This window comes from Gobio gobio (genome assembly GCF_949357685.1).
Source record: "Gobio gobio genome assembly, chromosome: 22".
Lineage (NCBI taxonomy): Eukaryota > Metazoa > Chordata > Actinopteri > Cypriniformes > Gobionidae > Gobio > Gobio gobio.
The window spans coordinates 36,785,331-36,808,950 of NC_137118.1; the positions used below are offsets into that span (position 1 = coordinate 36,785,331).

At 38.2% G+C, this 23,620-nt stretch overlaps 2 protein-coding genes across 5 annotated transcripts in view; one reads left to right on the forward strand and one right to left on the reverse strand.

Moving 5' to 3' along the window:
- The window catches only part of b3gat1b (beta-1,3-glucuronyltransferase 1 (glucuronosyltransferase P) b), an 18,339-nt gene extending 15,420 nt beyond the window's left edge, over window positions 1-2,919 (forward strand). For 2 of the 4 annotated variants that reach the window (XM_079804187.1, XM_079804188.1), the window contains one exon: window positions 6-156. In XM_079804187.1, coding sequence (XP_079660313.1) covers window positions 6-92 — 87 coding nt within the window. In that variant the 3' untranslated portion in view covers window positions 93-156. Of the gene's footprint in view, window positions 1-5 lie in introns of all 4 variants that reach the window. The other 2 variants (XM_079804185.1, XM_079804186.1) reach the window with 2 other exon arrangements.
- Window positions 2,272-23,613, reverse strand: LOC307118539 (beta-galactosidase-1-like protein 2). Its single transcript, XM_079804184.1, has 19 exons — window positions 23,375-23,613; window positions 22,773-22,958; window positions 22,630-22,698; window positions 20,424-20,519; window positions 19,987-20,095; window positions 19,824-19,916; window positions 19,661-19,742; window positions 15,587-15,651; window positions 15,430-15,514; window positions 12,780-12,917; window positions 10,561-10,641; window positions 9,785-9,891; window positions 9,559-9,705; window positions 9,397-9,468; window positions 5,051-5,129; window positions 4,860-4,947; window positions 4,664-4,775; window positions 4,462-4,578; window positions 2,272-2,979 (listed from the first exon to the last, which is right to left on the reverse strand). The coding sequence occupies exons 1-19, from the start codon at window positions 23,464-23,466 to the stop codon at window positions 2,896-2,898; spliced, it is 1,902 nt and encodes a 633-aa protein (XP_079660310.1). The 5' UTR covers window positions 23,467-23,613; the 3' UTR covers window positions 2,272-2,895.
- Between the last annotated feature and the right edge of the window lie 7 nt (window positions 23,614-23,620).

Sequence of the window (23,620 nt, forward strand, 5' to 3'; positions counted from 1 at the left end):
TTCAGGTACTGGTTTGGCACACTCGGACAGAAAGACCCTTGCTTGTGAATGAAGGAAAAAAGGGTTTCACAAATGCCAACGTGGAAGTATGATGAACTGCTGTCAAGCTGTTTTTTTTACTACTGAAGTATCCTGTCAGAACTGGACCAGCAACAAGAAAGTATTATTCAGCGCACTGAGACAGACTCGAGTATTTGACTAAGACACTCTCCCTAAAGGGTAACTCTCAATTAAAAGGGAATTAAAGGTAATATAAAGAGTCAAACTCTTGAACACTTAGCAATAACTTCATTTTTTTCTAGAAAATCCTTGGGAAAACTGCCATTCTAAAAGCTGGAATTAACCACACAACCTTTGCCCAGATTTTTGCCCCTTTTACAGTCTGGATTAGTCTCACTGCCAAAATTCAGAGCCAGTCTACCAATTTTAGGCAGTTGGAGTTGACAGATTTTGCAGAAACTTCCATGGGGGCCACCAACTATGATTCAGTCCAGTTGGAAGATATCAAACATGTTCAATATTTTGAGGCCATTTTAGAATGGATATTGTTTTCATTTTTTACATGTCTCTGTTGTGCTGGAACCATAGATATTTCAACATAAGGGCCTCATTAGTGGCTCTTTCTATGGGCCGCTATACATCCGCCATATTGGAACAGTCAAAACACCAGTCCGTGAACATTCGAGAGCAAGTTGAATGAGCGTCTGCAACCGTAGTTGGATTAATGTTTGAACATATCTGCAATAGACTTCAGCAGATGATTTTGCTAAACAAAAACAATACAAGAGAAAGGCACTAGCTAGCATAACATTAAAAAGTTACCATATAAAAACCTGTAATATTGAGTTAATACCAAGTGTGCTACACTAGTCCTGAAAAGTGAAGCCAAAGCGTCTCGATCGCCCCCAGGTGGTTGGATGCAGTATAGCTCATAAACCCGCCCTCTCCATGAAATGTAATAGGACATAGACAAACTAAACAATCTAATTACACTTCAAATTACATTTTTTTCCATAGATGGTTTTTGTCATTTTATGCAGTTTTTATCACGCTGATGTTAGTTCAAGTGTTCGTTCTTTAAATAAGTTTGGTTTTAGTGAGTTATTTGATGCTATAAAAACGGGTGTGACGTTATGATTGACAGCTGACAGCAAGTAGTCACTGAGGCACCAACGGACATTTTCGGGAACTTCAGGAGGAGATTGGAGCTTTAACTTTAAGTTCTACATTTCCATAACTGTTTATTTCACAAAAAGTTCAGCTCCACTTTGCGTTTACTACTGCGCAGACTCGAGACTCAAGATGTCAGTGCCATATTTGGACACTAGTGGGTGTCTGTACTTACTACAATGGAAGAGAGTGAAGGTGCGTCGCCCATCTTTTTTTTACAGTCTATGGTTAATACATATAGGCCCGGTTTCACAGATAGGGCTTAGATTAAACCAGGATTAGGTCAATAGTAGCTTTTATAAACGTGCCTTAGGAAAAAACATTACTGGTGTGCATATTGAGACAAAACAATGGCACTGACATATTTTAAAACATGTCAGTGCAAGTTGTTTCAGTTAAAACAGATCAAACATGCATTTTAGTCTGGGACTAGGCTTAATTATTATCTGTGAAACCAGGGAATAAAAACACAAACCAACACATTCACATCTGTAAAAACGTTATCTCGTTTCAGGAATATAAATCTCGCCGGTTTCACAACCAGAACTGCGCAATGTTGTAGCATCATTGAATCTTACTGTGAGTGACGACATGCTGACCGTTCCAAGATGGCGAGTGCGCCGACGTGTCTGGAGAGCACATATAGCTACATATCTATGGTTGGAGCGACTTGACAATCTGGTAGTGTGTTATCCGTTAAGTGTATGATGCCCTGTTTTTCTCTGTGACCATTTATACATTCAAATTTTAAAAGTCATGTAGTGTATACCAGGCATAAGACTGCTGCACAACAACTTACAGAAAAATGCTCTGGAAAACTTCCAGTCTAACAGAGCTTTACTATACTGATTTGATTTGAGAGTTCAGATACAGTTTGGATGGAAATAGAACAAAATACTACGTTTTTGTTAATGCATTGCTGATGATACAGGGTTGGAAATGGTGATTGGTAGGTGGATGTTGTGTTAGCAAAAAAGAGTTGCACTCAAAAATCTCTATCCTTTTTTTATACCTGAAATTTAGGCAAAAGTCTGATTGCTTAGAAAGGCATTAATTAGCGCATCTTTCCTCAATGAAACTGCTCAGTGCACAATGCAAGTTGAATTGTAATAGTTGAAGTTTAATTCAAAATAACCCCAAACCATAAATACAGATTCAGTAAGAAATCATTCTCAGTGTTTGCAAAAAGGGAAAACAACATGATAATGCTGGGATCAGTAAATGCACTAATGTAAACAATCGGGTGCCTGTGGAAATTATTGAAAGAAACAAATCAGTATTTTGCCTTCCTGTTGCCTAAACGGCCAGTGCAATATTCAAGTTTTCACGTATAAAAAGAAATCCAATTAAATTACACTAATACAGCTCTCAGCTTGTAAACAGCAAAACAGACAATCAGAAAAAGTACTTTTTAGCTTATGTCTTGCTAACAAATAAAGATCAAACACACACACATACACACACACACTTTAAAATGTTGCATTTGAAGTTAGAATTTGATGAAAAAATGGTTTACAGCAAGACTGCACTTTTTCATGAAAAATGTTGAATATTTAAAAAAGAAATCATGGAATGCAAAGAGCAATTAATACAAATGTTCTATTAATTGTTTAACAATCCAACAGTGACATATAACTTATTGTTCATTTTTTTTCAGGCACTTTGATAGTGTTCATGTCTTTGATGTCTGTGTCTTTTGCCTCGTGTTGTTTTGAATTTTGTTTATTAAATGTCAACGGTCATTCCCAGATCAGGTGAGTCTTCAAAATTGATTTTAAAATCTGCTTCTGCTTCTTCAAACACAATCACCTGTTGAGAATAATAAAAGAACAATAGAACTTCAGACTTTGGGCCCTATTTTAATGTTCTGAGCGCATTGTCTGAAGCGCAGGTGCACTTAGTCCGAATTCACTTTTGCTAGTTTAAAGACAGGAAAATGCATGCCAGGTGCATGGTCTAAGGCCTAGTCCACACGTACACAGGTATAAAAAACAGTCAAGTCCACACAAGCACGGTTTAAAAAAAATATCTGTCCACATGAAAACGCAAAACCACGCTATGATTGGCTGCCTGATTTCCACATGGTCCCATCCACGGCACCGATGCATTGAGGGATGCCATGGACTTCTACAAGTTCCTTTACTTTGGACTCAGTGACGGGTAACTGTATATACACAGGGGCAGGACCCAAGTGGACTGTAATAGTTTCACACACTTGCCTTACTATTTTGTATTTTTGCATTCTGGCGCCTCTGTTCTGCAATACAATGAGATAACTGCGCATGTATCTGTGATAAGCGCTGTTAGCTGTTAGTTATTAAAAGCTACGTCCTCCATTGCATAGACTCGACTCATGTAAACAAAGGAGAACGGCGCACACTTCGACTTCACAAGCCGAAATCTCCGGTTTCACCATCTACACGACAACGCTGTAACTGGAGTTTCTAAAAATCCTCACCCTGGCCGGAGTTTTCAAAAAAGTTCGGTTTCAATAACGATGCTGCGTTTGCGTGTGGACGAACAGCCAAAACACGTAGAAAAAGCTGCGTGTTCGTGTGGACAGGGCCTAAAAGGGTTGTACCTAATCTTTTAATGAGTAATGGGTGTGTTTTGGGCGTAACGTGCAATAAACCAATCAGAGTCTCATCTCCCATTCCCTTTAAAAGCCAGTTGCGCTCGCACCATGGCGGATTCGCTATTTACATGGCGGAATTTGTGAGCGGAAAGACTGAACGATTCACGAGACAAATCCTTTTATTTTTAATATTTGGCCTGTTAGTGTGCTGCTGCGCGTCCCTGTGTGTGTAATAAGCAGAGTGTACACGCATTGTGCACCCGCCTATAGGCGCATATTACTAAAACGCCCTTTAAGTAACACAAAAAATACTGCACAATTGACTTTAGACCAGGTTTTTGTTGGTCAATGTCGCAGTCGTTTTCAGTTGCTTCAAAATAGCAACACGCCAACAATGCGCCTGAACACACCTTGTTTTCAGACCAGCAACGCCCATGGGCGAACAGATGAACGCGAGTGCATTTGCTATTTAAACAACGTGGCACTGGACGTGAAAATTATATCATACACCCGGCGCAAGTGTTTTATGCTAGTTTCAGCCCGACGTATCATTTGTTTTCAGAGGAACTAATTCCAGCACTCAAATTCCAAACATTGGATTCAAGATTCTAAATAATTTTACATGGATTCACCACTGACACAATCACAACAACAAAAACAACAACAACAACATCAATTGTTAGGAGCCAAACACACAATCATTTATATAAACTGACCTGGTTCATTCCACTGTTGAGGAAGGGTCCTGGTAGAAACAGAGCTTGCTGTGGTCCAGCATCCCAGTACCGTCCAATATTTTGCCCATTAACGAAGACTACACCCTTACTCCAACCCTGCGCGGGGACATTTAATAATCAATACATTATTTCTGACCATATGACCAAGTGTTCAAATCTTGTCTAGATTCATTCGACTCACTGGCAGCTTCATGAAAGTGTCACAGGGATATCCATTCACGAATATCCTGCCCTGGAAAAAGCCTGGGAAGCTTGGTTTGTCAGTGATGGACTTCCAAGGTGCCCTGTACAAGCTGAATTAAAAGCATGGATGATTCTTGAAGGATTTTTTTGGGGAATATTTTATGGCCTGTCACATCATGTGAAATTGTACTCACCTGTCAATAAAGCCAGAAGTCATATCCAGGCTATATATTATGAAGTCTCTAAGTGGCGTATGATTTAATAAAATGTCCCCAACAATGCCTGAAAACAGATTTTGATTCTGATGGTGATGGTCATAATGTGTTTGAGAGGCTGTGATATGTTAAAAAACATAACTTAAAAACTTAAAGACATGGTATTGTACCTTTGCGCTGGTCATCCATGTCTTTACCGTAATGCACACGGCCACAGTTCTCCACCAGCAGACTGAGAGTGCGTCTCCCCTACAGAAAACCAATTAGTCAGGTCAAAATAATGTAAGACAGCGAAATACGACTGCAATTTAAAATAACTTTTTTATTAGAATACACACCGAACAGGCATAACATTATGACATATTGATATATTGTGTTGGTCCCCCTTTTGCTGCCAAAACAGCCCTGACCCGTCGAGGTATGGACTCCACTAGACCCCTGAATGTTAGCAGCAGATCCTTTAAGTCCTGTAAGTTGCGAGGCGGGGCCTCCATGGATCGGACTTGTTTGTTCAGCACATCCCACAGATGAAATTTGGAGGCCAAGTCAACACCTCAAACTCGTTGTTGTGCTCCTCAAACCATTCCTTAAACAGTTTTGCTTTGTGGCAGGGCGCATTATTCTGCTGAAAGAGGCCACAGCCACCACGGAATACCGTTTCCATGAAAGGGTGTACATATTCTGACTGCAACAATTCTTAGTGGTACTTGTCAAAGTAGGAGCCAAGGTTTCCCAGCAGAACATTGCCCAAACCATCACACTGCCCCCACCGGCTTGCCTTCTTCCCATAGTGCATCCTGGTGCCATGAGTTTCCCAGGTAAGCGCTGCACACTCACCTGGCCATCCACGTGATGTAAAAGAAAATGTGATTCATCAGACCAGGCAAATTCTTGAGCAATTTGAGCTCCAGTAGCTCGTCTGTTTGATCGGTCTGTTTGCTCCCCACTTGCATCAATGAGCCTTGGCCGCCCATGACCCTGTCACCGGTTCACCATTGTTCCTTCCTTGGACCACTGCAGACCGGGAACACCCCACAAGAGCTGCAGTTTTGGAGATGCTCTGACCCAGTCATCTAGCCATCACAATTTGGCCCTTATCAAACTCGCTCAAATCCTTATGCTTGGCCATTTTTGAGGAAAACTTTGAGGAAAAAATATGTACACTTGCTGCTTAAGATATCCCACCCACTAACAGGTGCCTTGATAAAGAGATAATCAGTGTTATTCACTTCACCTGTCAGTGATTATAATGTTATGCCTGATCGTGTATATTAAAATGTAATTTATTCGTGTGATGGCAAAGCTGAAGTTTTAGCATCATTACTCCAGTCTTCAGTGTCACATGATCCTTCAGAAATCATTCTAATATGCTGATTATATATATATATAGCATTTGTGCTGCTTTTTTTTAGGATACTTTGATGAATAGAAAGTAAAAATTAACATTTTTTGTAACATTTTATGCCTTTACTGTCACTTTATGTCCTTGTTGAATTAGCTAACTAGGAACGTTCTCATAACTTTGGCTAACGTTCTGGTGTATGGAATTCCAAAGCTGACTAAATTATAAATAAATACATAAATACTTTTATTTCCTTATTTATGTATAATTGTATTTTTTTTCCCACATTTATTTATGTTTTATTTATTTATTTCTACATTTATTTATTTTCACATTTGTTTATTTATTAATGTATGGTAATGAGGGGGGCGTGTTTTACGTCAGACATAGCAATCGAGCTCAGAGTGGCAGTGCTGAAGATTTGAGGCCACAGTGACACCTTCTGGTGTGACCAAACAAAACTCAAGCCTTTGCTAAAAGTCGCACAGGGAATGAATGACTTAGAGATGGGCAATAAATAAGAAAGAAATAAGTAAATGTGCAAATAAATAAATGTGGAAATAAATAAATGTAGATATAAATACATATATACACAAATAAATGTTGAAATAAGTAAACGTGGAAATAAATAAATGTAGAAATAAATAAATGTGAAAAAAATACAATTATACCTAAATAAGGAAATTAAAGTATATATACTTATATATTTGAGCTTTTTTACATCTCTTTATATATATATATTTATGTATTATTTATTTTTTTCATTTCTTTGTATATTTATTTATGTCTTTATTTGTAATTATGTCAGCTTTGGAATTCCATTCAATGTACCGGGCATAAATGCATTGAGTTTTTGCCATGAGATTGGCTGATTAGATATTTGTGCTAATGAGCAGCAGAACAAGTGAACCTAATAAATCGGCCAGTGAGTGTACATATTTATATTAGGGCTGTCAAATCGATTAATTGCATCATAAAATAAAAGTTTGTGTTTACATAATATATGTGTGTGCACTGTGTATAATTATAATGTATATTTAAATATTTACACATTTGCATGTATATACGACATATATATGTATATAATTTGTACTATATATATAAATATTTTAAATATAACAAATTTACAACAAATATATACATGCATGTATGTGCATTTATACATAATAATTATACACAGTACAGCCATATATTATGTAAACAAACTTTTGGATGTGATTAATCACGATTAATTGATTTGACAGCTCTAAATTATATATATTACTATTTATGATGAAATTAAGATAAGAAAATTAAATAAATATAAATCGTTGGTTACACTTTATTTTATGGTGACGTAGTAACATTGTACTTATTCAAATAAGTACTGAGTAATATTAATAAATGTACTTACTATGGAGTTTCGGTTAGGGTTTGGTTTAGAGTTAGTTACATGTAATTATGCATAATTTACTGTTATTACTGGAGGAAGTACATGAAGTAACGTGTAACTACGTCCCCTTAAATTAAAAATACAATTATAAGACACTATCTTTAAAAGAGCAAACTCAATATTACCAGAACAAAGATACAACAGTTGTGGTCAGAATTATTGGCACCCCTGGTAAATATGATCAAATATGGTGGTAAAAATAAATCTGCATTGTTTATCCTTTTGATCTTTTATTTTAAAAATTCACAAAAATCTAACCTTTCATTGAAGTTAAACAATTGAAAGTGGGGGGTTAATCACATTATAAAATAAATGCTCTTCTCCAAACCACGTTAGTCATAATTATTGGCACCCTTTTATTAAATACTTTTTGTAACCTCCTTTTGCCAAGATAACAGCTCTGAGTCTTCTTCTATAAAGCCTGATGAGTTTGGAGAACACCTGACAAGAGATAAGAGACCATTCCTCCATACAGAATCTCTCCAGATCCTTCAGATTCCCAGATCCATGTTGGTGCTTCTTCTTTTCAGTTCACCCCACTCAGTTTCTATAGGGGACTGGGATGGTCATGGCAGAAGCGTCACTGTGTGCTCAGTGACACATTTGTGTCATTTTGATGTTGCGTCAACATTTTGATGTTGTTTTGGATCATTGTCCTGATGGAAGTTCCAACCACGGCCCAATGTAAGATTTCTAGCAGAGGCCATCAGGTTTTGATTTTTTATCTGTTGGTATTTGCTAGAATCCATGATACCATGTGTCTGAACAAGATGTCCAGGACCTCCAGCAAAAAAAAGGCCCTCAACATTAAAGATCCAGCAGTATTTTTAACCATGGACATGGGGTACTTTTTATCCCCGTTTGCACCAAAGCCATCAGGTGTGTTTGCTGCCAAAAAGCTCTTTTTATAGTGTCATCTGACCACAGAACCAGGTCCTTTTGAATTTCCAGTGATGTCAGAAAACTGAATATGAATATGAATATGATGATCAAGAAGGATTTTTCTTGAAACCCTCCCAAACAACATGTGGTAATGTAGGGGCTGTTTGATATTTTTTTTTGTTGGCTTTCTGACCCCAAGACTCCACTAATCTCTGCGATTCTCCATCTGTGACCGTTGGAGAGTCTTTGTCCACTCAAACTCTCCTCTTCGCCTTGAATTAAGGTAGATTCCAGGCAGATTCATAACATCTTTAGTTGATTGGAACTTCTTAATTAATGGGGATTTCCAGTGCTTTAGCTCTTTTCTTACAGCCACTTTCTATTTTGTGAAGCTCCACAATATTTTGCTGTACATCAGAACTATATTCTTTGGTTTTACTCATTGTGATGGATGATTAAGCGAATTTGGCCTTTGCGTTTCCTCATATTTATACTCCTGTGAAACAAGACGTCATAGCTAGACAATTTCATTCTCCTAGTCACCCTGGTGTGCTAAAAATTTTAATATTAATGGGAATATACTTCAGAGATATTTTACTCATAAAAAATTCTAGGGGTGCTAATAATTGTGGCCAACGTGTTTTGGAGAAAAACATTTATTTCATAATGTGATTTTCCGCCGACTTTCCATTCTTTTACTTCAATGAACAGTTAGGTTTTTGCTAATTTTTTGAATGATAGATCAAAATGATAAACAATGCAGATTTATTTTACAGCCATCTTTGATCATATTTACCAGGGGTGCCAATAATTCTGACCACCACTGTATATAAAGATTAAAAAGTAAAATAAAATCCTACCTTTCCATCAGGAACAGCTAATTCTAAATTCCTGTGGTGAAAAATGCCAATGAAACTTTGGTTCACAAAAACCTAGGAGAAAAAAAAACCTGATTAAAATGGAAATGGAGCAGATGCATATTCATACACAACAGCACAGCTTGACTGTTTGTCAGCACTCACCAGGGCTCTGTCTTGGATGTTGTGTCCTGATTTTAAAGAGCCTCCTTTGGTGATGGTGGTCTCATAGAGGGTGTATCCATACGCCTGGCCATTACCGTTATTCACAGGCAGATTCTCCATATTAACAGGGAACTGAGATTTGAAAGGCTTGAGAAGAAAAAAAAAAGAGATTTTGAGATGAATTTCTCAGAATTAGTGTTTCTCCATTGTAAAGTAGATTTCTTACCTCGTGTGTGTATGGCAGAGCGTCCCACAGTGAGAGGTGCTGAAACAAAATAGCCACCTCATATTCTTCTTTCGAGTGGAGACCGGGCATCTCGGGGAGGATTTCATCTGAAGAGAACCACAGAAACTGAGCACATGAGCACACGGCTCAGAACATGTGAGCATGTTGTTATTATAAAATAAAATACAGGAACTTTCTCATCGGAAATAACCAGATCGGAAGCAGGAAAATAATATTAACCAGTAATATCTTAGCACACTTTCCCATAAAATGCCCCTATTATGCTTTTTCGGATATTACCTTTCATGTGTATAATATACTGTAGCTGTTTGTGAATGTAAGTGCACAATAAAGAGAACATTCAGAGAGTTATGGTCTTCCAAAAGAAAGAACGATTCTGAAGCGCTGAGGAAGATCTGGGCCTGAAATTCGATTGGGTAATGGGTGTTTCATTTCCATGAGCTGTAAGCAGTAGACCAATCAGCAGACTGGACCGTTTGACCAATCAGAGCAGAGCAGACTCTCGGAAAGGAGGGGTTTAGAGAGAACGAATTCGAACCGTTTCAGACACTGTGAGAAAAGAGGTGATGCTGCAATGTATATTATAAAAAAATACATGTTTTTTTTAACTTGGATGCTGTAAACCTATTGTACGAGAATAGGGAAGCTTTAAAGTAGCATAATAAGGGCACTTTAATAATTTTGCACTGAATATTCTGTTTCACTCATAAATATGTCACATTATAAATATGTCAGTTGAGTAAGGGATCACAAACTGTTAAAATTGCTGAGGAGATCTCTGAGAAGATGGTATTTAGGTGTGTAATCTCCTGCTTCTGACAGAGGAGCATCATAATCTAAAAGAAAGAAAGAAAGAAAGGCTTGTGTTATGCACGTTCATATCAAGCGTGTCACACGAGTCCTGAAAAGTGAAGCCAAATCATCTCGATCGCCCCCAGGTGGCTGGATGCAGTAGGTCATAAACCCCGCCCTCTCCATGTAAGGTAATGGGACATAGACAAACTAAACAATCAAATTACACTTCAAAGACATTATTTCCAAGTAATTTTTGGTCATTTTTATCACACTGATGTTAGTTCAAGTGTTCATTCATTTGGAGTTTTTTGATGCTATAAAAAACGGGGGTGTTACGTTATGATTGACAGCTGAGATTGCCAGCTTCTCTGAGGGAAGTAGTCACTGAGGCACCAACAGACTTTTTCTGGGACTTCAGGAGGAGGAACTTTAATTTCTACATTTCCATAACGGTTTATTTCACAAAAAGTTCAGGGCGTGTGATTAATTAGGCGGGAGCAGTCTATGGGCGGGACCTTGATATCGTGGATCTACTTCTCGCTCACTACTGTGCAGACTCGAGACCCAAAATGTCAGCACCATATTTGGACACCGATGGCTTCACTTACCTCAATGGAAGAGAGTGATGGTGTGTCCTCCATCTTTTTTACAGTTCAATCACTTCCTTCCAATATAGAAAAATGAAGCACAAATATCCCAGAAATAACTGTTGACATCTTGTGTCGATTACATCACTTGGAGCTTGAGTCTGCGCATGTGATCCTGAGGTGGAGACGACATATCAAGATCCCGCCAATCGCATGCACAGCTGGCAATCATGACGTTACACACGTGGTCTAAAACCAAACTTACTAGAGAAACGATCCCTTGAACATACGCAAGTGTGATAAGAACTACCTAAAATGACAGAATCCATCTTTGGAAAATGTTTAAAAAGTGTAATTGTATTTTTTAGTTTGGCTTGCATCCCATTTGATAACATGGAGAGGGCGGGCTTTATGACACTGCAGCCAGTCACCATGGAACGATCAAAATGTTTTGGCTTTACTTTTCAGTGCGACACACTTGGTTCAAGCACTGGCTGCATTTGAGTCCATTTTTTGATGCCCTTCCCTCGCTAACTTCCTTCCTTCTCGTTCACTCGGATGTACGTCATTGCTTACGCTGCACAAGTGACCACTACTAGCGGAACCCTTGCAATGGGTTTAAATGGAATACCTTAAGCCCTTGATCACTTGTGGAAACATTAAGTGTGAGCACTGCAAGTTACTGTTGTGACATCACAATCATGTTATGGTTTATGTCTGGTCAAAAGCAAGGGGTCGAAGGTCTGTCCACTTGACGGAGTTGAACACATTTCAGGTGCTGTGTAATATCATTGCGCCGCTGCACTCATGGTACGGCAGCAAAGTTTCTTGATTATTACACAGGAATGAGAGTATAGTTCCTAGCCATATCGGCCTAGAAAATCGCAACTTTTAATTTTCCGTCGGTCTTAGAACACGATCTAACTATACACGTCACAACATGTAAATAGGAAAATGTTGGCGTTATTTTGTCACTTATTGAGCAGTAGGCTAGCTGGAGCCATTTACCTCCAGTCTTTGTGCTAAGCTAAGCTAGGCTAGGGGTGGGTGAGTCAGCATCAGTAATGACACGCACGGAGATGAGAATGGTATGTATGTACTTATCTAACTCTGGGGGATATGGTGAATAAGCTAAAGTCCCAAAAAGTCGGCGTGTTCCTTTAAGCGCAACCACTGTGCTCTGCAGCTCAGTTCTACATGAAATGCTAGTACTCTAGGTTTGATAGCTCCACACACTGGCCATATTGTGAAGTACATTGAAGTTCATTATGTACTCACCTTCATGTTGTTGCAAAACCTGTATGACATTCTTTTTTCTGTGAAACATAAAAATAAGCTATTTTGTTATATATATCAGTGTTACATTTTTGTCTAAAGTATACAATGGAAGTCAATAGACTCCATTGACAGAATAGACAGTATTCTTCAAAAGTCATACAGGTTTGAAACAAGATGAGGGTAAGCAAATTATGACAGCATTTAATTTTTGGGGGGGTGAACTATCACTTTAAAGTTGATATAATTTTAATGTTAAATACTTTGTCCTATCCTAGTTTCATATGCCGTCACCTTAAGATGACAGTAACACAAACCATAGCTTGTGACCAGAGCTTTGTAAGACGGCTTGGCCAGCGCTCCATTCATAAAGCCAAAGTTTGTCCCTCCGTAGAACATGTACAGGTTGATGGACATTCCTCGTCTCAGTATCTCTCTCACCACGGCAATCAGGTCTGTCATTAGAAAGAAATTTCACATCAGTGCTTTGGCCCTTCATTTTCCTCATGGTAGTATTATAGTACTCGAGACCGGTCTTGGTCTTGAGACCGGTTTTAAGACCCTTTTTTGGTGGCCCTGTCTCGGTCTTGTCTCAGTCTCAGACTTAGAGGACTCTTGATTTTGTTTCAAGACCGGTCAAGACCACAACTGCTGGGCTATTACTAAAATGCCGGTGTATTGTCTGATTTATTTATTAACATTAATGTGATTGGATGTAAAACTTACTGCTTCAGATGCATTCAATAACTTATTTCTAATTTGATTTATTTATTGTGCCAGTTTAGAAATTAATGAGGGATTGTGTGAAAAATGTCACCAAAATCAATACAAATGCTCACAAAATTCAAGATATTGTCGCAAAAAAAGTACTTGTATGAGATATGGATTTTTTTAATATAACATGTCATAGAATTAAGCAATATCACAAGAGCAAGAGAGCTGTTTTCACAAATTTGAGCATGACTGCAAACATTATGTTGTTTTTATACAAACATTCAATATTAAAAAAAAAAAAAAAAAAACATTCTCAACATTATTTATGCATTTGTAATTTACCAATTCAGATGCATCTTCTGTACCACCTCTGCAGTGCAAAGATGAATTTTGTTGTTGATGATTTAATTTGATTGGTAACAGCACTATATAGTATCTAATTATATTTATTGATTAAAAATAAGTCATTTCTCAGGCGGTAATGTGGATTGTTATGAATTTAAGGAGTGCTGGTCTGGTCTTGGTCTTTACTCAGTCTCGCCCTGCCTTGGTCTTGGTCTCAACCCCTCAAAGTCTTGGTCTTGTCTTGGTCTCAACACACATTGGTCTTGGTCTCGACTTGGTCTTGACTAAGACACTACCTCATGGTCAGGCACGTGCAGAGGGGGGGGCTTTGGGTGCTCGAGCCCCTGCCCTTTTTCAAAATGAATCAAAAGTGCCCCTCTCAGACAAATATCAATGATAATATCGTGGTCAATAAAACTAAATAAATGTGATTATTATAACATGACAATGCATACAATAGTAACGAAAGGCTCAAAAGTCGGACAATTTCTGTTGAGGCGTTGCCATAACGCGTTGCTATGGGTCGCGTGCGTTTTGATTGACAGCTGATTTTCCACTGTTCGGAAGCGGCTCTCGAGCCAAATATGGTCCTTTCAGAGAGTGTGTGGCCTCGCGGGAAAAAAGTAAACCAATATTTTTTTTTTCATCCATAATCAGAGCTAATGTGTTGATTTAATTAAAAATCTATATATTAGCTATATATATTTTAAAGTATTACTCAATTCACCAATGCTCGTTTGTCATGTATATACACCAACCAATCGTGATCTGGCAAAGCAAGTTCAAATTCCATTGGGTGATGTGAAACAGTAATTTTCTGTTCTTATTCATAAATCGGTTGAAAATTACATGGACAGACGAACTAACGTTTGTGGAACAATTTCCTGCGGTTTGTCTCATTTTATAAATTGCATCACTGACAAAATGGATTTTAACTGACAACAAACAAATCCCTGCACAAAACCACAGCAGCAAAAGTCGCATTAATGGTAAGTAGTGTTAAATTCACTTGTATTTATGTATATTGATACACCGCTTACTATTTCATGACACTATCAAAGTTAACAAAACCCAAGTGCCAGCGGCTCCTACAGGCCTATTATGTGAAGTGTAAGCTGGCAAAATGGTTACATGAAAGGACTTTATTATATTACCATTTTTTAATATTATGCAGCATTACGAAAGAAGTCTCTTATGTTCATCAAGCCTGCATTTATTTGATAAAAAACAGCAATATTGCGAAATATATTAAAATAATGGTTTTCATTTTAAAATAATGTAAAATATAATTTATTCCTGTGATCACAGCTGGATTTTCAGCATCATTGCTCCACTCTTCAGTGTCACATGATCATTCAGGAATCATTCTAATATGAGGATTTAATGTCAATGATGGAAACTGTGATACTCTTTTCAAGATTCTTTGATTAATAAAAAGTTAAAAAGAATACAATGTAATAATATTTCACAATATTAGGCTACTGTTTTTTCTGTATTTTTGATTAAATAAATGCAGGCTTGATGAGCATAAGGATATATATACATACATATATATATACATACATACATACATGCATACATACATATATATATATAATGTGTATTAGATTAGATTCAACTGTATTGTCATTACACAAGTACAGGTACAAGGCAACGAAATGCAGTAAGAGGCTGGTTCGCACGAACAGGGACGAACAGGGTATATATATATATATATATTTACATATTGCCCCTTTTTTACATTTGAGCCCCTGCCCCTGACGAACTCTCTGCACGGCCCTGCTCATGGTAAATGACAATTAAGTTGACAAAAGACCCCCAGAATAAATAAATAAATATTGTTTTATTATTAGTTTATTTCTGTTTTTAATTTCTTATTAAAAATGTATGCCTATGATAACATCTTACCCTCTGCAGGAAAACTATGGTGTAAACCTCCCCATCCATCGCACCTCCCCGTCCAGAGCTCCGTCACCAGCACGGGACTGTTGGGCTTCACGCACATGCATTTAAAGTCATTTCAAATATTTCACTTGCATTTACAAAAATAGACTGAAATATTTACCTGGACTGCTTCCAGATATTTGATGTCATCATGAATAATTTTCTGTAGATTAAGAGTTCTTAAAGCTGTGATGGAAACAGAATGTTTGACAGTAGGCATTTTTTTTAACCTACTCTACAATTCAAAATTTGGGCTCAGTAAGATATTTTCCTTCCGCAATGACACATTAAAGGATTAGCCTTCCATATTCAAGAGCCTGGATATTTATTAACTCCAATTGTGTTCGTCTGAAAGAAGAAAGTCATATACACCTAGAATGGATTGAGGGTGAGTAAATCATGGGCTAATTTTCATTGTAAACTAATCCTTTAAATTGATCAAATGTGACAGATATTTATAATGTTACAAAAGATTTCTATTTCAAATAATTGCTGTTCTTTTCAACTTTCTGAAAAAAACTATATCACAGTTTACACAAAAATATTTAGCAGCAACTGTTTTCAATATTGATAATAATAAGAACAGTTTCTTAAAATACAGGTGTATTACTGTAACATATCCTATGCCTGCCGTTTCCGTCTACCCACCACCAGAGGTCACCATTAAGACTTTTTCACTGCACACAGTTACATGTTACCCTGGACTACATTTCCCATGTTTCATTGCTCTAATTAGTTCCACACCTGTAGTCAATCACAAGGACTATAAAAAACTGATGCACAAGCTCACTGATCGCTGAGTATTGTTAGCATATGTTGCTGTTTAGTTGATAGCTGCTTTATGGAGCCATCAGTGTTCTAGTCCTGTTCTAGTCTTGCCCGGTGTTTTGATCCTAGCCTGGTTTCCTGTTGGTCTGCCTGTTCTCTGCCTGCCCTGGACTCTTGCTCGCCTTTGATTACCTCTATTTGTCTTGTCCTGTTTGGATACTGTTTGCCTCTGGCCTGGCCCTTAGCCTGGTAGTCGGATTATCCTCTTGCCTTGTCCCCTGGATGACGTTCTCTGTTTGATGACCCTCGCCTGTCCCTGGAATGCTCTTTGTCTTGCCCATATCATGCCTGTTTGAGCCCTGTCTGTTATTGACACAGCTTTAATAAAAAGCTTTGCATATGGATCCGCATGCCTCTCATCTCAGTCCCTCCGTAACAATTACGGAGTCCCTAAAGCAGGGGTGGGGAACGTTGATCCTGAAATTCCACTATCTTGCAGAGTTTAGCTCCAACCCTAAAAAAAAAAACCCAATCACCTGCCTGTAACTTTAGCCATTTCTCATTTCATTTAATTTCGAAGGCTGCGTCCTCCGGAGGACACATCCTGTGAAGGATGCGGTATACGGAGTGTCCTTAATCAGAATTAAACGAGACGTGCTTCGTAGGACACACAGGCACGAAGTATCACGTTCCTATATGCCAACACATTCACACCGTTGTTGCGCTCTCACACCAGTTAAGGGAATGAAAATTATTTGTAACTTGAAAATGACTCAGAAGAAACTGATTTGTTTCTTGCCTTGACAGCAAAGTACTGTTCTAAACGTTTAAAAATCACTCAACACTTGTAATCCTGTTTACCACAAATATCTATTTGAGGTAATACAGCTTAAACAAAAACAAGCTTGAAACTACTTAAGTTTAAACACCACATCTTCACTTGAATGTAAATCTGCCGGAAAGAATTGTGGGTTATCTGCAGCAGCGAAGGATACACCTCATGCACACTCCGAATTCCTGTGAAATAAGGGCGCATTTGAAGGTCACATTCGGAGTGTCCTACTTACTTTTCTGAAATGAGACAGCCTTGATGACGCATGCAGCCTTCGAATGCGACCTCTGGAGGACGCAGCCTTTCGAAATGAGACACAGCTTTTAGTAATTCTAAAGACCTTGATTAGCTTCAGGTGTGTTTGTTTAGGGTTGGAGCTAAACTCTGCTAGAGAGTGGCCCTCCAGGATCAACGTTCCCCAAGGGACAATAAATCTGAGATGGGAGGAAAAATAATAAGTCAATGCTTTTGCGTCCTCTCGCAAATGTTTTGCGTTCCCCCGAGAAACTTTGCGTTCGCTCGCAAAATGTTTTGAGCTCTTTGCAAGCGAATGCACAGTTTATCGGCGGAACGCAGCGTTTTTGCGACGGAACCAAGCGGCAACCTCCTGCAGTTTCTCTTGAAGTCAATACGAAAGTGACTTAAACTGCAATTCATCGTCTGGCCATGGCTGGAGCACTGTTTATTATGTTTCGTTGTCCAGACTGTCCATGTTTGTTTTTGTTGCCGTTTGTGGAGCTTGTGCTGACTACAGAGGCCGCGTTTTTTTTACAGTGTGCTCAGGGGACAGGCAGCTAGCGGATAGTGAGGAGATGTTTGCTGTATGTGACAAAAAATGTTTTGGCCTAAAAAACATGTGACATCGCTTAGAGCACCTTTAAAGTTCTGCATAATTAAGGGCGTGGCCACTTTGAGTGACAGGTGGATTGGCATTTATCTGCTGTCTGTTAGTCATTGCGTCACCTCAGCTCCGCCCACGTCCCGCCTCTTTGGCCATTTTCTGTTATCCGGGAGTGACGCGCGATGACGCTCTGCCAAGATGGCAACGGCCAGCTTGTCCCTACTTTACGCTTCAAAACTGCTCTTCAGAATCCCATGGGTGACGTCACGGACACTACGGCCATATTTTTTTACAGTCTATGGAGGGAACGCAAAGTTTCTTGGGGGAATGCAAAAGCATTGGCTGCATAGGCAGCTGACTTGTTACCTCGTTGCGTAGCGTTTGCACATGAATGTACCTCACAAAACTGATTTCATACAGACTTCTGAGGCAGCGTAACAGTTTAATGATCTACAGTAAAATAAAGCGAGCTTTGGTGAGAGCTAAACAAATATTTAATTACTACAACAGTAATTTCTCGCTAGAAATGACACCAGAAGTGGAAAACGTTGGTCAAAAACCTGACCAGCACACAAACTGACCAGCAACCGCAACTTTCAGACAACATCTTTCTTTTTCTAGCTCAACTGTCACCAAATGAAACACACAGGATTGTGGGATATCAAAGCCAATGAAGGATACATGCTGCCTTCAAAATTCAATCAGATGAAGGTTTCTCAGGAGGCAGGAAGTGAAGCTAACATTGGATTAGGACATGCCTTGAAATACAAGTCAAAGTAAATTTAGAAATCACTTATTTTTTTTATTTTTTTTTTTGCATTTTCCATACTGTCACAACTTTTTCTGATTTGGGGTTGTAAATGGATTTATAAACATACTAAATTATGTTTTTTTGAAAATGTAAAAATGCAGAATGTTTCTTGTGATGGGTAGGTTTAGGGGCAGTGTGTGTGTGTGTGTGTGTGTGTGTGTGTGTGTGTGTGTGTGTGTGTGTGTGTGTGTGTGTGTGTGTGTGTGTGTGTGTGTGTGTGTGTGTGTGTGTGTGTGTGTGTGTGTGTGTGTGTGTGTGTGTGTGTGTGTGTGTGTGTGTGTGTGTGAGATGGGTAGGTTTAGGGGTAGGGCAGTGCAGGAGGATAGAATGAAACGGCGTTGATAAATGCGCTAAAAACCGATTATGCGTCTTGATAGCACGCCAAAATGGCATACGAATTGGCGTGTCATACATACGCCATTTCATGAGATCAGTCTGGCTTTGCGGCAGTCCATGACTGGAACATACTACAAAATACTCTGAAACTTACGTCTCTGATTCCAACCTACACCTTTAAGCAGAACCTCCAAAACACCATAGTCGACTCTTGTTCCTGCTGATAATCCTGAACCATATTACTACACACTTACTTAAGCACTTAATACATTTTTTATTATTATTTTTTTCTTCTTCTTTGCTGTCAACTTCTTTTAATTTAATTGAATTGCTTGTTCTATGTGTCGTGTATGACTATGTACAGAATGTTTGTAATTTATTTCTGTAGCCTCTTGGCCAGGTCATGTTTGTAAATGAGAAGTGGTTCTCAAACAGTTTACCTGGATAAATAGAGGTTAAATAAATAAAAAATAAATAATGGCTGCTGAAAATTCAGCTTTGCAGCCTTGGTGAACATTAGAGACTTTTCTTCAAAAAATCTTACTGACCACAAACTGCAAAAAATCATATTTGTATTTAGAGTTCAGTTGCTGTGTTCTGTTTGTACCTCCTTTGATTCCGCCATATTTTAGACCCTCATGGTCGTCTGATGTTAGGAGAACTTCACTGATGCCCCTTTCTTGGAGAGACTGATAGAAATTATATTAGTCTGTAAACTTTAATAAGCATCAAGGAAAAGTGTGACATCTGAATGTGAAATGTTCACTCACCTCTTTGACAAATGACATGTAGTTTCCATCTCTTGCATGTGATCCGTATTTGTTCTCCACTTGAACGGCAATAATAGGCCCACCTTTCTTGAACTGACAACATAAACCGACATCAAAGATGACTTGTTTTTGAGTACTTTTTGTGTTTCAAAAAGATTCCTACCTGGAAAGACACCACTTTGGGAATGAGCTTGTCGAAGTACAGGTTCACAGCCGCTATGAATCCTGGGTAAGTGGTTCTCAGCATCATCTCTCTATCACGTAACAGCCAGCTGTAGATGGAAAGGGAAGTGGTTTGTTTGAGGTGGTAAAAATGGTCATAAATGTCTTCTCTTTGAGTGTGAAGACCTTTAATATTTAACTGTAACTCTATGCGTCTGTTGCAGGAATAATATATTTTAGGTTTTGTTTCTTTAATGCAAAACTTAAGGGAAGTTTTTTAATTGCCCTCATAACACACATTATCAAAGAAGTGCGGCACATAATGTCAGTGACCAAATGCTGCCTTTGCTTGCTGCCTCACAACTTTAATCACATTTTCTCTGGAATTCTCTATGCTACAGTAGAGCCACTTTTGTTCTATTTAACAGCAGCAATTACCTGGGCAAGCCTCCAAGGTCAAGGTCAGAGCCTATGTATGGTCCTGGCCGTAAAATTACCCAGAGTCCCACCTCTGCAGCCAAGTGAAGGAAAGCTCTGTGAATTGGATTCGCAAAAAATTATCAAACTGAAGTCACAATGAGAGTTATACAGTGCCCTCCACTAACATTGGCACCTTTGGTAAATATGAGCAAAATGCAGCTGTGAAAATAAATCAGCATTGTTTATTATTTTGATCTTTCATTCAAAAAATGTAACTTCATTGAAGTAAAACAAAATGAAAGTGGGGGAAAAACCTCATTATGAAATAAATGTTTTTCTCTAGTCTAGTTCAAGTTGGCCACAATTATTGGTACGCAATTATTGCAACGTCCTTTTCCCAAGATTCCCACTCTCTGAGTCTTCTTCTATAATGCCTGATGAGCATTCCTTCATACAGAATCTCTCCAAATCCTTCCGATTCCGATTCCCAGTTCCATGTTCAGTTCACCCCACTCATTTTCTATAGGGTTCAGGGAACTGGGACGGCCATGGCAGAAGCTTCATTTTGTGCTCAGTGAGATATTTTTGTGTTGATTTTGAATTTTGTTTTGGATCATTGTCCTGATGGAAGTTCCAACCACGGCCCAATGTAAGATTTCTAGCAGAGGCCGTCAGGTTTCGATTTTTTATCTGTTGGTATTTGCTAGAATCCATGATACCATGTGTCTGAACAAGATGTCCAGGACCTCCAGCAAAAAAATAGGCCCACAACATTAAAGATCAAGCAGTATATTTAACCATGGACATGGGGTACTTTTTTTTATCCCTGTTTGCACCAAAGCCATCAGGTGTGTTTGCAGCCAAAAAGCTATTTTTTTTAGTTTCACCACAGAACCCCGTCCCGTTTGAAGTTCCAGTTGTGTCTGACAACTGAGTTTGTTTCTGGATGAGCAAGAAGAATTTTTCTTGTAACCCTCCCGAACAACATGTGGTGATGGATTTTGTTGGGCTTTCTGACCCCAATACTCAACTAATCTCTGCAATTCTCCATCTGTGATCCTTGGAGGGTCTTTGTCCACTCAAACTCTCCTCTTCGCCTTGCATTAAGACAATAGACACACATCCTGTTCCAGGCAGATTCGTAACATCTTTAGTTGATTGGAACTCCTTAATTATTGCCCTGATGGTGGAAATGGGGATTTCCAGTGCTTTAGCTCTTTTCTTACAGCCACTTTGTATTTTGTGGAGCTCAACAATATTTTGCTGCACATCAGAACTATATTCTTTGGTTTTACTCAATGATGATTGAGGGAATTTGGCTTTTGTGTTTCCTCATATTTATACTCCTGTGAAACAGGAAGTCATGGCTGGGCAATTTCATGCTCCAGTGTGCTAAAACAAACATAAAGATAAATATGAATATACTTCAGAGATATTGTACTCATAAGAATTTCTAGGGGTGCCAATAATTGTGGCCAACATGCATTGGAGGAAAACATTTACTTGTGATTTTTTTTGAATGAAAGAATAAAAGCTGCCTTTGCTCATATTTACCAGGGGTGCCAATATTAGTGGAGGGCACTGAAGCTAAAAAGATCGAATAAATAGCTAAAACAAATAAACACATTTATTTATTTAGAAATTAATTAGTCATTTTAATAATCAAACCATTTAACAAAAATGTTCAAATAAATAAATACACAAATAAATAATAAATCAATCAATCATAATAAATAAAACTAATACTTGAAAGTTGGACAATCGTAAAGAAGCACAGTTAATTATTTAGAAAACAATTATTGTCATTTAATAATTCAAGTATTTTCTGTAACCACTTGATCACATGACCTGAATTTCTATCATGCCATTTACAGCTTCACAAGGTCTTTAAATTCCGCAATGTTATTGGTCTCATCATTTAGTTGGAGGGTTGTGTTGCTATGGAAGAGCTTGGATCTACTTTAATGATGTATTCCCAGTGGTGTGCAGATAATGATACGAACCAGGATGAAATAAGAGCGAGAACAAATTCCCTCCTGACGACAGCAGATCGACAGTATTGTCAGAGGACCGGCAACAGGAGCTCTCTGAGATGTTTGTCTAAGTGAAAGTCTAACTAGGCATTAAATAGAGGCGAGATCCTTCCAGGATCAAAATATACAGATCACATATTGTGCTAATTTTGTCACATGTGGGAATTCAAGGGAGAGGAAGGAATTCTTACTCTATATCAAGGCCTCCCTGGAAGTGAAATTCTCCTTTCTCTGGCTGATGGAGAGACCATGGTACATCACTGCAAGACAAACACAGTCTGATAGTTGCACACTTCTCAATATCATTGACTGTGATTGCAAATTTTAAACTTACACAGTGAGAGTGTTGAGACCACAGGCTTTCATTTTCACCATCCGATCCTTCCAGTAAGCTCTGGGCAGGCGGAAGTAGTGTAAAGAGCCGCCCAGAATACGGAATGGCTCTCCTCCCAGACTGAACTGGGAAGAGTTTACTCTCAGACCTGTTGATCGATTTATCCTTATCCTCCCTGTCGGACCTCTGGACACACAACAAGAGAAACACATGGAGAAAATAAAGCATTTTTTTCAAAATAAATTATTATTATCATTTTATTAATGAAATCATTTAACAAACAAATATTGAAAATTGGAAATTGAAAAGAAGCTAATTATTTAGAAATTAATTATTGCCATTTTAATAATTAAAGCATTTTAACAAACATTGCATACATACACATACACATACAAATAAATGTTAAATAAAAAAAGTTAAAAACTAAATGTTTCCATACACTTCTATATCTGTCCAATTTAAATTACTACCGCTTATGCTGCATTGAATTACGCATATTGTATGCAAACATTCGGTGCAACTGCATGCAAACGATTTTTAAATACCAAAATATTAAACATTAAAGACTTCGAAGATAAGTTTGGAATTAAATTTCGTCTTACCTGAAGTGTCGGTATATAATAAAGCACGCGAGACTCAATAACAGAATAACATATCGCTTCTTGTGATTGTTTCTTATACTGAAAATAGCCATGCTATCCTGATTTAAGAGTTATGATAAAGCTAAAATAAAGTGGCTGCTAAGTTCCGGTAAAAGGGAGTGAGATTTTGTGACAGCAAGTTTCTAGGAAACAAACAGAAAGCGTCGCTTGGGAATCTACGGCGTAGTTCTAGTCATTCTGAGCGGT